This window comes from Ptiloglossa arizonensis, chromosome 10, assembly GCF_051014685.1.
Source record: "Ptiloglossa arizonensis isolate GNS036 chromosome 10, iyPtiAriz1_principal, whole genome shotgun sequence".
Lineage (NCBI taxonomy): Eukaryota > Metazoa > Arthropoda > Insecta > Hymenoptera > Colletidae > Ptiloglossa > Ptiloglossa arizonensis.
In genome coordinates this window covers 5,756,203-5,774,095 of record NC_135057.1, presented here as the reverse complement: position 1 = coordinate 5,774,095, position 17,893 = coordinate 5,756,203, and the positions used below count along the sequence as shown (strand labels likewise).

General features: G+C 38.7%; 2 protein-coding genes across 13 annotated transcripts in view; both read left to right on the top strand.

Moving 5' to 3' along the window:
- The window catches only part of LOC143152295 (rho guanine nucleotide exchange factor 17), a 97,757-nt gene that overhangs the window by 55,430 nt on the left and 24,434 nt on the right, over positions 1–17,893 (top strand). For all 11 annotated transcript variants that reach the window (XM_076322251.1, XM_076322258.1, XM_076322257.1 and 8 more), the window contains exon 9: positions 14,876–14,953. In XM_076322251.1, coding sequence (XP_076178366.1) covers positions 14,876–14,953 — 78 coding nt within the window. The remainder of the gene's footprint in view (positions 1–14,875; positions 14,954–17,893) is intronic.
- LOC143152301 (uncharacterized) lies at positions 4,185–10,846 on the top strand. 2 transcript variants are annotated; one of them, XM_076322269.1, is made up of 3 exons: positions 4,185–4,275; positions 5,294–5,385; positions 10,618–10,846. In XM_076322269.1, exons 1-3 carry the CDS (start codon positions 4,185–4,187, stop codon positions 10,807–10,809), a joined length of 375 nt encoding a protein of 124 aa, XP_076178384.1. In that variant the 3' UTR covers positions 10,810–10,846. The 2 variants fall into 2 exon arrangements, 1 of the variants encoding a protein (XP_076178384.1); XR_012993547.1 differs by lacking the exons at positions 4,185–4,275; positions 5,294–5,385 and adding exons at positions 7,641–8,318; positions 8,381–8,475.

The following is a 17,893-nucleotide window of genomic DNA, read 5'->3' as shown; positions in this document are numbered from 1 at the left end:
TGTCGATTCTGTTCAAATATCCGAATACTTTTAATTTTAATTTTGAAACTAACCTTATTCTTCATATAGAGTTGAAAATTAATATTTAAGATTCTTTTACAAACCGAATCTATACCATGGGAAACTGTGACGTCTATTGCATTATATTTGTCGTTTAATTAAAATTCGCTCTGTCGTAACTACGTCAGTTACGAAGCAGTTAATTTCTATTTATAATATGTAATTTCCATGTAAGGAATTATTTGAAGTTTCAGCGTTACTTACGGTGTCAAAGGTGTCCCGACATCAAACGCACCTATTAACTAGATACAGGAAGTAGCTGGCTCAGAGGGATCAGGTATTCTCAGTAGACATGCTTTGGAAATAGTAGAGAACAGCGTGCTAATTCGGTTTGACGCAGGTGAGAATTTCCGGTATCGTCGAACATAGTTGCGAATATTCGCGCGAATAGATTTCTGTGTACGACGCAGATACGTCGCACATCCTCGTGAAAGGGTATCGAATTAATCCATGTCGATGACAGTTTTTCGAGAACACTGTGAAATTAAAACGAATCGATGATTAAATATACACTAATCGTTTACAGCTGCGCCGTGTCTTAAACGTTGATCAATTTTCACCGGAGCATCGAAATTTCAAATACACAATGATACGTAGTCTCACGCAAAATGGAAACTCATTAATTTCTAATTTAAATGCAGCGGTACCGTAACGAGTTTCAGTATATTTTCAATTATCGAGTGTTTTCGACAATTCGAAAGATATACGAATATACCGCGTCGGATATAATAAATAGCAGCGATTTAATTCTATAATAGAATTACTTCTATCGATCGTGAGTTTGGCTCGTGGAGTAATTACGTAATTAATTACTGTACGATCAAATGGAAATAAAAGATTCTATGCGTGTAATACACAAAATGCTGTTTGTTAATCGTGAACGACGATTGATACATCGAGCCTGAAAGATTGATGCGAAATGTGCTCCGATAGGAATGAAATTAGTTAAAAATCTATTATCCCGTTCCTTTTCGCCGTAAACAAGCCATTAATTTACGAATACACAGGATTTAACTAGACCAATCATATTTCAATCTAATTTCTCGGCTCGAATTACGCGTGTAGTACGTTATTCGACATTACTTCGTTTCCTGTACATGCATTTATAGATTGGTGTTGTCCACGTGTGCTGTCCATCTTATTCTAAAATCACACGCAGCTGTCGACCAGCAACCACGTGTAATTTATCTCCTTGGAAAGAAATCATTATTTCTTGCATTTCTTCGAACGTTTTATCATTGCGAATATCAGGAAACACGGAACAATCAACATTCCGTTTATTTCTCAGAATGTTTCCAACCCTCTCCGAAAACTATTTTCTCATTACTTTCTAAAAAGATGACACCTTTGATACAAAATTTTAATATTTTAAATTTAGTAACGTGTCGTTGGGTAAGGAAAATTAAACATTCTCTTAGGAAGAATTTAAATATTATTAAACTAAATATACTGGAATTATATTACTGCTAATTTTCCTCGCGATAATACAATACGAACTGCACTTTTAAAAAGATTCTCCGATATAAAAAACAAAAGTAATTATTGCAACCTCCTACAATAATTAACAAGTGTTATTTACATTTCTTTCGAGAGTATTTGGAATATTTTTAGGAAGAGTGTTTTGCACAATTTCGTTAAATTGTACAAAATTGTAGGAAATTATTCCGAGAAAGGGTACGATACAAACAAAAGTATCCGTCGTTCTCGCGACCGAAAAATAAATCTACACAAATCCCGTTCCAATTTAAACAAATTCGAGCGAAAATACCGGGCTCGTATATTTTAAACGAAGCAACGGTTAATAAAATCGAAGAAAGTCAAATAAACGAAGGGGGTAAAATTAGAAACTGCACCTGTGCTGCACCTCGCCTCTTCGCGTACTTATTTCTCCCTCGTCTCTCGCCGTGTACGAACATCCACGCGGGCGAATCGGAAAAATTCAACGAAATAAAACTTTCAAACAAACAAAGAAAAAAAAAAAAGAAAGAAGAAAAAACGAGAACACACGAAAAGAAAATTAAAATTACAAACAACCGAAAATATCGATCAACCCTCTCGAGCCAGAAAAAGACAAAAGAAAAGAAAAGAAAAAAAAAGAAGAAGAAACTACACGAAAAGAAAATTAAAATTACAAACAACCGAAAATATCGACCTGAGAACCCACTCGAGCCAGAAAAAGGCGCAAGAAAAGAAAAGAAAGAAAAAAAAAGAAGAAGAAACTACACGAAAAGAAAATTAAAACTACAAACAATCGAAAATATCGACCAACCCTCTCGAGCCAGAAAAAGGCGCAAGAAAAGAAAAAAATAGAAGAAGAAACTATACGAAAAGAAAATTAAAATTACAAACAACCGAAAATATCGACCAACCCTCTCGAGCCAGAAAAAGGCGCAAGAAAAGAAAAAAATAGAAGAAGAAACTATACGAAAAGAAAATGAAAATTACAAACAACCGAAAATATCGACCAACCCTCTCGAGCCAGAAAAAGGCGCAATAAAAGAAAAAAAAAAAAGAAGAAGAAAATTAAAATTACAAATAACCGAAAATATCGACCTGAGAACCCTCTCGAGCCAGAAAAAGGCGCAAGAAAAAGAAAAAGAAAAAAAAAGAAAGAAACGAACCGTACTCGAATCCGATTACCATCTCGAGAAGCTTCGATCGCCGCGTTGCATCGTCGAAAGAAGCGAAAAAGCAAATAAAAGATAAACACACGTAACAAGTTCCGCGAAGCTTTCACGAAACGATGGCGTCGTACGGTACGAGCTCATCGATGGAGCGCGTTCGCGGAACGCGATTGTTATGGCGATCGAGGTGGGTAGAGGAGCCGCGTCGGAGGAGGGAGTGAGTTCTTTAGCGGCACGGTGCAGAGTGCAAGGTCGGTGGGAGCTTGCCTTCCTGGGACAAGGTCGTGGCGGTAAAGCTCCTTGAACAGGATGGACAGGATGCTGGCCGGTGCGCGCGTGTAATCCACGTGAGAGCGCGCGCCGGCGTCCTGGAAGCGATACATCTAGCTCGCTCGCACCGCCAGCGGCCGCTATTCTCTTGGGCATCGATCAGCTTGCCCGCGGTTGTGCGACGGGTCGCCAGTTTCAGGCGTAACGCCGTGTCTCGCTGCCGCTCCGTTAAAGCTTCCGACACCCTCTCTCTTCGCGAGGGAAACATACACAGAGAGAGAGAGAGAGAGAGAGAGAAACAGAGAAAGAGAGAAAGAGACTAAGAGAGTAAGAGTAAGAGAAAGAGGGAGAGGTTGGCCGTCGATTCCCCGAGCCGGATTCGTTCCCGCGTCACGTGTGAGTCTTTTTGCGAGATCGAGCGGCCGGAACGCTCTAACGGGAACCGATGGGAGCGTCGTTAGCCCCGCGAACGTAAACGGAAGTGAGACCGCTTCCTGAGACGGGAGCCTTACCAGAGGTCCTTCGAGTGGACCTTCGGGAGACCGAGAGTTTCCGTTTTACCCCCCTCGAGGACACGGATCACGGTTGGGCCACGTTGTGGTCGTCTGTCGGTCTCGCGGGTCGTCCGGTGTCACGTGTGAGTCTTTTCAGAAAGCTAGCGGAGTACGGTAACGGTGATCGACCGTGTGTATCGACGCTTGATGTAGATTTAGCTCGATCCGTATCGCGCGCGGTAGTGGCGGGTTCGTGAAACGACAACCGAACGATTTTGATCGGTACACGACGCACGACACTAGAGAACATCGCCTCGCCGGGTCACAGGACGTTACGATCGCTCGATAAATCGACGCGAGATAGACCACGAGGATCTCTCGTTTACGCGGTAAACGGTGGACGACCGTCCGGTGTGGTTCGACGATCACCGTGTAAAAATCGAGATAACACCTGTGCGGAGCGATTCTATCGTATAAATTGTCGTCGCTTCGTGAAATGGATACCGGATCGTGAAGTTGTTGTTGAGTAAATTCGAAATGCTTGATAGTAGTACTGTTAGTCGCAGCTAGAACTAATATTACGCGGACTAGAGTAACGGCATATTCGCTAGTGCATCACGCAAGCTCGGCCACCTTCTATTTATTCTCGATTCTATTCGGATCATCGTGTGCTACTTGCTAGTCATAATCTAAGAAACGTAGAAAATAATCCCGTCGGCAACAAGTAGCACGCCCAATGGCTAATACCCGCGACGTTAACGGGATGTCTGGTGCGGTGTCCATTGTTCGACGTGGGTTTCGCGTTTTCTGTGTACGTGTACGTGTACGTATGTAAAGTTCACGTAATCGCTACCCTCCGGAATTTCGCTATTCGGTCCGAATTGTCGCGAATATAAGTCAACGGTTGGCTCGCCTCTATGCAACGTTAATTATCGTGCCGCTCGTATTTCGTTCGTAAATACGTCGATATCGAGTTATTGTATCGAAGTCCAATGGGAATCGAATATTACCGATGGGAGGGTACAGTGTGCAACGAAATACCAACGGACGACAAATCGTATTTAATCCCTCTTATCGAGGGATAGTAGAAATAATATAAGTACTACGAGGACAATACCGATACGTCGCAAAGGTCAGAGGTCAAACCTTTCGTTGCACCGCTAGTTAGGTAGGATTACCGCGCAGTTCCTTTGAAATGCTAAAACTCGCATTGCCGCAAAATTTCGTGCTCGGGATCCCTCGAACCGATAGCAGTACCGATTGTTAATTAACCCTCTGATCCTCGAAAGCTACTTGAAAAATAACGATCCTGCGCCACGACGCGATACACCCTTTTCTCGTTTTCCTTTTCACAGTTTTGTCTTTCTCGTCTCTTTGAAACTTTTCCTACATCGCTCGAAAGTATCTCCTAACTCGTTACGTGTACGTTCGATTATTATTTTTAGAAAGTCAATAACACTTTGTTGTTTTCACGAGAGCGAATATTTGTATCGAAAGTGTGTGTATAATTTGCATTTACATTTCTTTTTCTTTTGGTTCGTTCGGGTAACGGATTAAATGAAATGAAACGAGGTTTTCGATATTGGAGTCAATTTTGGAAACGTTTATTCGCATCTCGACGTTACTCTTCGCGAGAACGCGCTGTTCTATTTTGTCTAAGAATGTAAAATTTCACGAAAACTTACGTAATAACGACGGTAAATTTAGAATCGCAAAGACAATGGTCGAGACACGAGAAATACGAGCGAAAGCGAAGTAAAAATATTTTTGAAACGCGAGTGCACGCTCCTGCCCGTGTAGAAATTAAATTTCGTTGCACCGGGTACACGGTGAAATATTTTTCAGCGGTAGTGTGTCTTTCGTACACGGTTATTTCGCATCGGGTGATCGTATTCTTATTTCAAAACCATGAAACGATGTTAGCGGTTACAAATAAGGTCAGTGGTTCTGTGTTCCGTAAAGCTGAACAAACACGATAGTACGTACGATAGCATGTGTGGCAATAACTGAAAGGTCAAAGAATGCACTCCTGCCCTCTCCCCTGTCTCTTAGGAAAGCTCTTTAGCTAGAAGCTCTTTTCTCGTTGATCTGTCGTTGTTTAATGTCGTGCAAGAGGCAGACCTTCGCGATGAATAAAAATGGCGCGTCTGACATTGAGCATTGTCGCATCAATTTTACTCAATGATACACATTTCTGTTATTGTTTATCTATAAACATTTTTCTTCGTTCTCGATTTCCCGGTGTTATTTTAATTCTTACTTATAGACGATAGAAATTGGCAGATAAAATTCGATTGAACGAGTAAAGAAACTTAATGATACAAACAAGGAAAAATTCTAGTAAATGAAATCTAATGTACGTTTCTTCGATAGAATGTTTATCGTTCAGGTGGATCGCACTTTTTGCAGGACGAAAAATTATCGGGTTTCGATCGTTTGATTCGTCTAATTTTAACAATCCTTGTCGCTCGTGTGATGACAAAAGTGACGAGATTTTGTTGTCCCGAATATCTGATTTCGCAACCCCCGAATTCCATCCAACGGAAAATATGCGTTTCCCCTATGTTATATTCAACTTCACGGATAATTTCTAGGCAACCTCGTTTCGACATCGGTCATTCTGTTTTCACTACGTCGAGATTTATTTCAATGATTATTTGTCACTCGACTAACAACCGCATTCTACTTGTTCCCTTTTGTTCGCCTCGTTGTAGTTCTTGGAAACATTGCCCGTTTATCGTTATTCGTTATCATTTTTCATTGGAATGTCATAAATTTTCAAACATCGAATTAACGTCTCATTAAACGAAATAGAATGTTTACTCCGCCAGATTGTTCAATACATCGATATATACTGTATAGTATTCATACGTACGTAACGAGACATTAATTTAACGTTACAAAACTAACAATTGATACAAATTATTGATACATATATCTTGATTACGACATTTTGATTGCATAATTTTGATTATAAATACATGTAACTAGATGTCTGCGTTGCAATAGAATTTTTATAAGAGATTCGATTACGTTTCTATTATATATTAATAAATTACAGAAAATGATATGCAAATTATAAAACTTATAGATTAGAATACATAAATTATTCACAATGTTTCGTTGAATTTATATTTAATAGAAAAAAAATTTAAAGTTCCTCCTCTGTTGCATACACACGTTTCAATTGTAAAGTCTAAATAATTACAAATACGGTTACATAATGGTGTCGCGTGATTCGAGTAAAAATCGAAGAAATAAGTCGAGAGTAAGAAACTCCATTTTTTTACGCGAAACTTGTTTAATAAAAAGATTGAAGATCGAAGTTCATAGATCATTTGTAACACCAGAGTGTTTTAATTAACGCGTCTCTCCATATTCGATTTTTTTTTCAATTTTTCTCTGAAAATACTGATAGTGGCATAACCTATTACCTATCGACTCTTCAAACTTTTATTGCTCGTGGAATTATTACAATTTTACAATGAAGTGTAATATTACAAAGAACAATCGTCTCGCTCGCTGTTACTCGGACAGATGAATTACATAAAAGGCAAAGGCAAAAAAAAGTACGCAAAAAATGGTAGAAATATTTGAAGATAAAACAGAAAAATTCGTAAAATCATTAATTTATCGTTAATTTATTCGTTAATTCGTGGAAAACTCCTGTATATATTACAACGAATGTAAAATTAAAAAAAAATAGGTAAATAAGTAAATTACTAGACTTCAGTAAACAAACTGTAGAAACTCGTGACATTAACTACAATTTACTTTTATAAATATAAATAAAAGTGTCAAAAAATTGTATTCATTACTTTTGCTGTACTTTTTCACAAAGAATCGTGTTTCTTTCGATACCACTGTAACTTGTACTCCAATTTGAACAGAAAATAATTATACAGGGTGAACAAAAAATAATCGAACACTTTCAAAAACGTCCTACTCAATGACAAAATTCCATACAAAAATCTAACCTAAATGAACTTCTCGAGGAACTCGCAATTAGTTCACAGCCAAATTATTTGCAGAATAAACTTATTTACCAAAGAATACATTCACGAAAATGTCGAATTGTTTCTAATCCGTTCGTATTTCGACGAAAATATTTCGATTCTGTATTTGAGAAACGAAGAAAGGAACAAAGGAAACGTGAAACGACGCCGAGTGAAATGTTCGAGTCAATTTTCACATCTGGTTCAATTTTTTAAAGCTTGTTTTCGTATCTCGTGAAAACATGTTTTTCGGGAAACACACACGAGACAGTGATCGTTCGTTCGGTTTGCAACGCGACGAGAATCGAGTGTTAAGGTACGCCTCGAATGTAATCAGTTCGGTAATCGTACGGAACGACGAGCTTCTCGACGAAAGAAGGAAAAGCGCCAGAGCGAAAAAGATAGAAAGGGGAGCTTGCAAGCTCACGAGGGGGGCCCTGAGTCACCTCGCTAAATATAACGCACCGTGGAACGGTACATGTACGACGTGTTCGACGTATGATCATCCAGCTCGAAGTGTGAAAGCTCTGCGTAGAAACGCCAAAACTTGCCGGACGTACGGCTCGAGCTTTTAAAGTGGCACTGCTGAATCACTCCGCGAGCGAGAAGCTCGAGTGGACACCGGAGAGCTTTTGTTCGCGATTTCGCGATCGGAATTCCTCGGATCAAGTAACCGCGACACGAGGTCACCCGTAAGATCGATGCGATCAATTAACGAGAAGATGCGATCGATTAACGACAAGATGTGCTGCTTTTTAAAAACATACTCCCGTGGAGTGTTTCTAGACATTCGTACAAACGGTTGAAATCATTTTCATTCGATTTTTTCGAATTTCTTCGAACGATCGATTCTCGAATTTTAGAGAAATCTATAGGTCTGTAGATCGAGAACTCTAACCTTCTCTTCAAACCTTCTCTAATCAAACCTTCTCTTTAGATTTATCGTTCCGCCAATCTGTTGGAGGAATACCAGAGAAGATCATTTTAACGTTATCCTCGATGTTCGAGGTCTTGCCTTATCGTCGCACCAAGGTCGGTTTCCACCTGTTCACTAATGCATTTGTTTAATTCTCATGTGTTGGTCATTTCTTGGTTCTCGAATCACTTAACTCCCGCGGAATCTACCAATCAGACTTCTTTACCTTTTCAATCTTTGCCAAGTGACGATGGTCGAATGATTAACATTCATTCGCGAGACTGTGTCTCGTCCAGTCCGATGTCAATTATTTTCTACGATCTTTGAAATTTCATTACGTACAATTTCCTCTGGCTTCTATTTCACTCGATTTTTAATAACAGTTTCGTACCCGCAAAATCAACGTTTAACACCTCCGCGACAATTTTCTTATTACAAGTCGTCTTATTGTATTCAATATCTGTAAATATTGAATTTACGTTTTTCTCGATTTTCTTAACACGATCGTTCCACGTGAATTTGCAAGGAAGAAATACGCGAGTATCGTTATTGTTCGCGATACGAGGAAATGTACGATCAGGAAGTGGGAATTGTTTTCGAAAGCTCGTAGAAAGCTCTTCTTTAATATGGTGCTTCACTGTTGACAATCAAACATCGTCCCGCTTGTTATCCCGCTATAAAATTTAAGCTTCGCGGAAGAATACTACAGATACTATCGATCTCGAACTCCAGATTTCGCAAAAGATTTCACTTTACTTGTTTTATTCTTTTGCACTGTCACGTGACATTCGAGATCGAGTCAGAAATTCGTCCGATAATTGAAATCACGTTAATTTCTAAATTCAAACGAAATTATTATTCCCGTTCGTTTCTCCGACACTTGCAATCGGATATCACTTTCCCGTAATTAATTTTTTTTTTATTAATAATTTGTTTGCTCCCGGTATTAAGAAAATGTTAACCCATAAACGTGATGTTGTAAAACTAACGATGCTTGTAGCTGTTAAGGGGAACTGCTGAACGAAGGAAACCTCCTTTTCTCACATCGTTAGTTTTTCCGATATTGTAACTCTTTCGCTTTTGTAAACCGATATAACTTTTACATGATTCAAGGTATTTTTAGTGGAGCGGACATCGTAGGTAAATGTATTTCGAGAATGATCCCGGCGGTAGATCGAAGACCCATTAATTTCAACCAGTGCTTCGTTTTCATCGTAATATTACAATGACTCTTTGCTCGTTGTATACTACGTGCACGTGATATTTTCAAATCGATAATTTTGTGATATACATATTCGTATATTCCTGTTACGCAGAATATCCCGGTAATCGTAGTACAACAGCCAGAGGGTGATTCTTTGTGCGAAAGCAAATCGTAAATGTAAAATCAAACATTTTTGCTCGACTGTTATCTAGAGAAACAGGTTGGAAAATTTGTTGGATAGGTGTGCGTTTAACTGATTGTATATACCAATAGAATTTTTATATAGACTGTACTTGGAATATTTACTTAATCAGAACGATTTCGTAAACAAGTATAAGACAATCACTCTCCAAAATGAATTTTCTTAGAGAAAGAAAATTATGCTCTTATCCAGAAAATTGTCAAAATTGTTTCCCTCTATAACCAAAGATAATACCGTACGATTTTATTCTTCATTTTCGATTAATTTTTGCACGAATAATCATCCTTCTCCCAAATATGCAATTCTCTAAAATGAATTTTCTTAGAGAAAGAAAATGCTGTTCTTATCCAGCAGATTCTCAAAATTGTTTCTCTCTATAACTAAAGATAATACTGTATGATTTTATTCTTCATTTTCGATTAATTTTTGCACGAATAATCATCCTTTTTCCAAATATGCAATTATTCCTAATGTATTTTACACCGTAGGTTTACATATTGCCCAAAATTGTTTTAAAAACAAATAATTAATCAATCTTTCACGATTAAATCCCAGATCTAGATACGTAAAAAAATCATGACAAGTTTCAAACAGAAAATCCACAAATCGCACTTACACGATTAATCGAATAGTATTTGCATAGTATTATAGTAATTTCTTCACGAAATATACAATACAATACGTCCTTGCAGTATTAACATACATCTCTCAATCCTCGGTATTAACCCATCGTGGTTGACGACCACCTAGGTCGACGACGTCCAATATAATATACGCGACAAAAAAAAAGAAAAAAAAACCGTTCGAAAAGAGTATCCACGTTCGAGTTAACCTCATTGATGGCACCCACAGAGGCGAAAACCCGCGCTACTCGTCGAAAGGGAATATCGTGGTTCTAATCGGTTCTCGAGATTGTCACGGTCGATCGAGAACGTGTCTATAACGCAACAGATTTATGATCGTCACCGAACCGTTCGTTCGTGCAGTGTTGCTCAAAATCGCGGAACGATCGACGTAGGACTCCGGTGCGGAGTGCCGGATTGATATGCGAGTGAAAATCGTGCACAGTCGCGAAGGATCGGCAAAGCTGGTGGAAGAGGATGACGATGAACGCTGATCGCAAACTCATCAGCCAGCCGTCGGTGGACAGCGAAAATAACGAGCGTGTCAGCACTGGCCGCGTGGGTAGTTCTCCTTTTCATGCTTATGTACCCGTACACGCATTGATACACGCATCGAAGACCGTGTTTATTGTTACTGCCCGGCGCACTTTTTCTTTTCGCACATACCCGTTTTATTGGTTATCCTACGCGATCGCAGAATCTACCGGTCGGAATATTCGACGCCCCCTCCGTGTTAACACACGATTCGAAAACCATGTTTGCCGTTCCACCCACCAACGCTCTCGGCCTTTACGAAATTGCATTTTATTAGTCCGCGAAAATATACAGAACGGAGTGGAACTTGCGGGACCGCCGAAATGGTAATTTCTAACCGAGGGGTGGCTTCGAAACGGGGAATCAAATTTTGTTTCGCGCGCGGCCTCGATTTCGTCGAAATTTATTTTCGAGATTCGTGGGACGTCCGCGCGCTCGCTCGACCGTCCGCTTTGACAAATCTGTCTCTGTAACGCGTTATTTCCGTTTGCGTTCCACGAGAGTGTACCCGATACGTACGCGTGTTTCGGAAATAATAACGCGGGCGTTCGTAATTTATTTATTTACCCGACCGTGCGATAATTCGGAACATTATTACCGCGCGAGACGTTCGAAATGTCGCGATTTCGTTTCGCGACGTATTCGAGATTGTTTTTTTCTTTTTTTGTTTTTATTGCTCCACATGGTGTTTGCGAATTTTTCACTCGATCATCAACATTATTGTCGTTTTCTGTGTACACCTTCCTCGATCAGATCGATGTTTGCTTTGTGTTTTGTGTCGTGTATTTGTCCGAATTTGTTATCGAAACATCGTTAGTTTGGAATATTTTATTGCACGCGATAACGATACCCCTTGGAAACCGAAAATTAAGTACGGTGATAAAACAGTGGGATGTAGTTTCACCGAGTAAAGTCAAACGAAAGTACTCCCGCAAGATTCGAGACTCGATTTCTTAAGAAACAGAATCTCCCATAATGAAACGTTACGTTGCAGTTTCGATTTATTTTTGGGAAAAATATAATTTTTGGACGGAACGATGCGATGGAATTTTATCGATATCGCGTATCCTTGAAATTTCGAGATATAAATTTATTATTGCGCGAGTAAAAATACGTTTGTACTCGATGTAAAAATGATATTGTTCCGTGTAAAATAAAAACATGGATGACTGAGAAATTTCAAAATTACACGGCGTTGAACAAAATTTTATCTGGTAAAAATAGTGTACATGATAAAATAATTAATCAAAATTGTTGAAAATGTCCTACCACGGTGTATTTTGGTCGTTTGTTAAGATCCATCCAGGAGTAGTTCGAATACATGTGTCAATCATGAAGATGTTACGAACGGATGCAACAACCTCGACATTATTATCGCTTATGTCATAATCCCCAGTTACGATGCAACTGTCGGGGGGCTAGGATGCAAGATTACCTATGTGTTACGTCTTGTAGGGGCTATTGACGTAACGATTTACTGTATGATGAATCTTACGTCGAGTTGCAACGATAATCGTATTGTAGCGTTCAACACGTTCATATCTGGTCACGTGACAGATTGTACACTAATCCCAACAATTTACAATTGTCGTGCAAAACAGTCGAAACTACCAAAATCGTGCAAAATATTGTACGATAAATCGTTGCTATAACGTCTACGTTAAGTTTAAACTTGAGTCGAGTCACCTAAGTCGAGTCATCTAAAGTCACACTTTTATTTTGATCGAGAAGTCATCTAAAGTCACACTTTTATTTTGATTGAGAAGTCATGTAAAGTCACACTTTAATCTTGATCGAGAAATCACCTAAAGTCACACTAATCCTGATCGAGAAGTCACCTAAAGTCACACTTTAATCTTGATCGAGAAGTCACCTAAAGTCACACTTTAATCTTGATCGAGAAGTCACCTAAAGTCACACTTTAATCTTGATCGAGAAGTCACCTAAAGTCACACTTTAATCTTGATTGAGAAATCACCTGAAGTCACACTTTAATCTTGATCGAGAAGACACCTAAAGTCACACTTTAATCTTGATAGAGAAGTCACCTAAAGTCACACTTTAATCTTGATAGAGAAGTCACCTAAAGTCACACTTTAATCTTGATCGAGAAGTCACCTGAAGTCACACTTTAATCCTGATCGAGAAGTCACCTAAAGTCACACTTTAATCTTGATTGAGAAATCACCTGAAGTCACACTTTTATCTTGATAAAGAAGTCACCTAAAGTCACACTTTAAACTTGATCGAGAAGTCACCTAAAGTCACACTTTAATCTTGATCGAGAAGTCACCTAAAGTCACACTTTTATCTTGATCTCTCGAAGAAAATGCGAATTGAGTCAGACGCTCTAGTCAGCCATAAAATATCTAGATTAAGTAAAATTACTCGACTCTGTCTACGTTCCCTTGATTCGTGACTCATTTTTCCAGATCCTAGTTATACTTCCGAAACACACTTTTGAAGTATTCTTATGGATTTTCTTTCGTGTAAATGAATTCAAAACGTAGTTTTTGGTACGATCGACGATGAGTCGTCTCGTATAAAACTGAATCGAGGTAAAATGAAATTTTGTTATTTACATTTTAAAATTCTTTTCTTTCGGTATACAAATTTTCCAGTATTTAAGTTTTTGCTTACAAATTACTACCTTCGCACTGAGTTGACTCGATGTGTTCTCTTCTCTCAAAATTCATTATGTATTTTCGAAAAGAAACTTCATATAAAAAAGACTCTACTTATATTTTTGATTCAATTTGGACGAAATACCTTGTTCTTGAGTTGTGTCACAAATTACGAGGTGTATTGTTGAAACAGCTATGAAGTTGGTTGTAAAATGCCCCACGTGACAAGTGAAGACAAAATCTGGCCCTCTATTGTATTCGGGAAGGCACTGTGGCTGATTGGCACATGTCCCGACATATCAGTTGAAAGCACAAGAGAGTCGTCGTTAAGAGACAATTCTGTCATCCAGATAATATACACTAGTAACGTTACACCCGGCGAATACTAGTATCTGTCCGTTTCTTTTCTCGAAAGAGTAAGTGGAAATGTGGCTTTAAGTGGCGTGACTTGGCACTCGACTCGAGTCTGGACACACTTTGACGTCACGGGAAGAGTCTCTCTCGTAATTCGCATCATGACAATATCGGTTAACACGTGACTAACTGCATATGCTCACGCGATACGTGGGCACGTGCAAACTTTATAGCAAGACAAGCCGATCTACATATAACAATTGCGTCGATTTTCGAACAGACCGTGCAGAATTTGTTGAAGCAGTTATCGATAATTTATACCCCGTTATTGTGAAACCGATTTGTCGAAATTGTTACGACGATCCGTTTGGTGCTGTGCAATGTTGCAGTATTACTTCTTATCTCATGGTTACTCCGTTTTTCGAAGTACAATTGTGCTGCTTGTTAAAAATTAATTTTGAAAATAACAATCTTGCCTTTGAGATAATCATACAAAAAATCAATTAGTAAAACGATCGAATGAACAAATTATCGAGAAAAAGAATAATTGTTGTACCTTTCATCGTTGAACTAAGAGGAATTTAAAATATTGAACAGAATTATCTTAACATTTTTTGTTCGTTAGTATTTGACAGGAGAGAGTAACAAAATGATTTAGTAACATAATGTTTTTGCAAACAATGTATTTAAATGTTATATCGAAATGTTTCATTGTACATATGCTTTTCAGATGGCGCTTACACGTTAGATAAATATTTTTGCATGATCTTCCACATTCTTTTTTGTTTTACTTGCTACTTTAAGAAAAAAAGGATTGGTGTCGTCCAGTAATTACGTACGTGCTTGTTTGTTCTTTTACGACATATTTAATCCAATGTAATTTTAGCTTTCGTTGTCGTTGTATGTACCGAAATGTTGATCAATTGTTTTTCAAAATTGCTGATTTCACGTACGAATATTATTCATCTGTTTCAGGACACCAGAACTCACGTTGTTGTGGAACTTTATGACACCGAGCGATCGTACGTGGAAGCACTGCAAATACTAGTCAATGTGAGTACATATTAATAAAATTCATAAATAAATTTCACTCTGTACGGTAATAAAATTCGACCCTCGGTTTTATTGCGAGCGCCTGCTCCAATCGGGAGTCAATTTGTAGATCGAATATTTTTTTTAAAAATCCACTGCACCAAATTAGTTTAAAACGTCCAATTAGAAGAATATTTACAAAATTTATCGATATTACTGTAATTCGACAGAAAAAATAAGTAAAATATCATCGGTGGTGTTTTCATTCATCTTGAAATCCATAAGATTTTCGTTGCTTTTAATAATGCCGAAAAATAGAAAAAAATTATTTGTTTCAACAGAATAAATATTCTAAAGAAAGATTTTCTATTTACTTAACGCTATGTAATACAATGTATACGAACCAGGGAGCTATCACTATTATATACATATCATATAACAAAAGTATACAGTGCATACGAAATAGTAATAGCAAATTATTTAATAATTACAATTCAAATAATTGTCCCAAATTAAATTATACAGATATTACTTGAAATCCAGTGGTGTTCTGAGAGTGTTTACATTTAAATTACCCTGTTTATCTCAACAATCTCTCTCAATTCACTTAAAATGCAACGTTGTTCAATTTTCGATGAAAATTAATCCCACTGCAATTTTAGGGTTAAAAATAGTAAGCAGGTGCGATTGGAAACATGTCGCCCAAGTTTCTGTTATTTTTCCTCGCGGGAAAATGGCGGGCAAGCTCGATTGAAATGCGCTTTTCGAAAGTTTCTCAAATATCGAAGCCGCGACCTTGTTTCTCGTAAACAAGCTCGTTGCTCGTTTATCTCGAACAAGGATTCCACTCGAGTGATCCACTTCGTGAACAGTTCCTCGCTAAGTTATGCAGCCTCGCATCTCCGGGTTGTTGTTTTTATTAAACATGCCACGTCCGGATCGCGTGCGTTTCCTGGTAAATTTTTGAAATTACGCTACGGAAATAATTTCGAAGCGTTTCTCCGCGTCGAACGAATTATCTGAGCGGTTTGTCGATTCAATATTTACCGTTACTTTAACACTAGAACAATCAACGGTGAACATATTCCAATTTGTATCACACCACATATATCTTCATACTTATCTTCGAAGTTAGACAAGGAAAGGGTAAATTAATTTAAGAGTACCATTGGTTGTCCATTTGGATAATTGTCCACGAATATTGTAAGTAAAGACACCGTTAATAATTAAGTAATTTCAAAAGGAAGTTCGAAACCGATCAAATTGACCCCTCCGGTAGTTCTAGCGTTAAAAAGCAGAAAATAGAAAAAAAAAACCCCCCGGTTCTTCAACGGCGGTAATTCCATCGCGCGACAAATTTTTACAGAATTTTTCAACCGAGACGTCGTTTCTCCCGTGAAAAAATTTCATTAAGGCGTCGAAAGGTTAAAGGTGGTGCTCGGGAAAGGAAATAAAAACGATTGTCCGTTTGATCAAATACCCTCGGAAATTGTACTCGAAGCGGTGCACGCTGCGTAATTACAGATGCAGTTTAATATTCAACGTTAATGCCTAGACGCCGCGGCGGTAAATTCTATCGCGGTCTTGATTCACTCCGCGTAAGAATTAATATCACTTTTACACGCGTTAATTGATTTAGTTTCTCCGGTGGCGTTTCGTAAAACACGAAAGTAAACCCTCGGGGGCGAAACGGTGGTTTCTTGGTCCGCTTGACATTTCAAGAAGCTCATCTGCCGCGTGTCTCGTGTTTCGTCATCGTATTCGCACCGAAGGCTCACCGATCGATAAATAATGGCTGCAGTTAGTCGGTCGTAATTAGCGTACCGCCTCTGTGATTCGATACGATCATGGAAGGACGATTCTTCATAAACACCGTTGAAAATCGACACGTAAATGGGACACAACCTTCGACTAGCAACCCTGCGCGCGCGCTAGCTAACCTAGCGGCGCGTGTTCTGAATTTAATGGCCGCATCTCGCGACAGACGTGATTTCCAGATTTATTTACGCGTATCGATATATCGGCCGTGGCGCGTACGTGCATTTACGACCACGGTCTCGAGAAACGGACCTCGTAAATGGTTCTACCGAAGGTGTCTGCGTTCTCAATGGAGACGCGAACGTGAAGTCCGAAGATCTTTCGAACGCTCGATCGCCTTCTATTGATTCAACGTTTGTCGAATAATTGCACGAAGGTCGTGCAGGCGTAACAGGGAATCGAAAATGCCAGCGATTCTGTCACGTGGAACACAACATTTCCCGACCGGTGCCAATTAAACTGCGTTGTTCGGGAACTTGAACGTGTGGGAGCAACATTTTTCTCAACTTTCAACCGTATTACACGTGGTATGCTAGATGATAAAACGAAGACCGATAATACCAGTCTTGAGCAAGCTTTACCCGTTTAAATTCGTGGAAACTCTCGTGACGGAATATCGAGCAAGAATTAACTGAGACGGATAACCTCATAATACTTGCAGACGGGGGAAAAATGTGGTTTAAGCACGCAACGAATAAAATTTCAAGTATTTCCTTCATTGGAGAAGACGAAGGTTTGTTCGACTTTTTTTTTCACGTAAAATTTCCTTAGGATGTGCTGGAAAGTTTAAGAAAATTTTTTTTAAATAATTCACATCTACTGGAAAAATTTAAAAATCTGCGAGAGATTGCTATCGTTATCCATGGATCCATTTTGTGCAAATGGAATCAGGTCTTCGGATAACAGTACGAAACTTAAATATACAGTTTCGGTGTAATCTATTCGGTTTGTTCGGACGCGATTAGAATATTTAATACGAATAACGTGAATGGAGTGACTCGAAAAGTATTCTTCGTCAAAACAATTTGTCGATATTTTTCTTAATTATAATTCTTCTTTTCCTTAAGAAGAGAATTTTCTAGATCAGAGAGTAAAACGTTTGTTCAATCCCAATCCGTACTCCACTCGTTTAACGAATGTTCG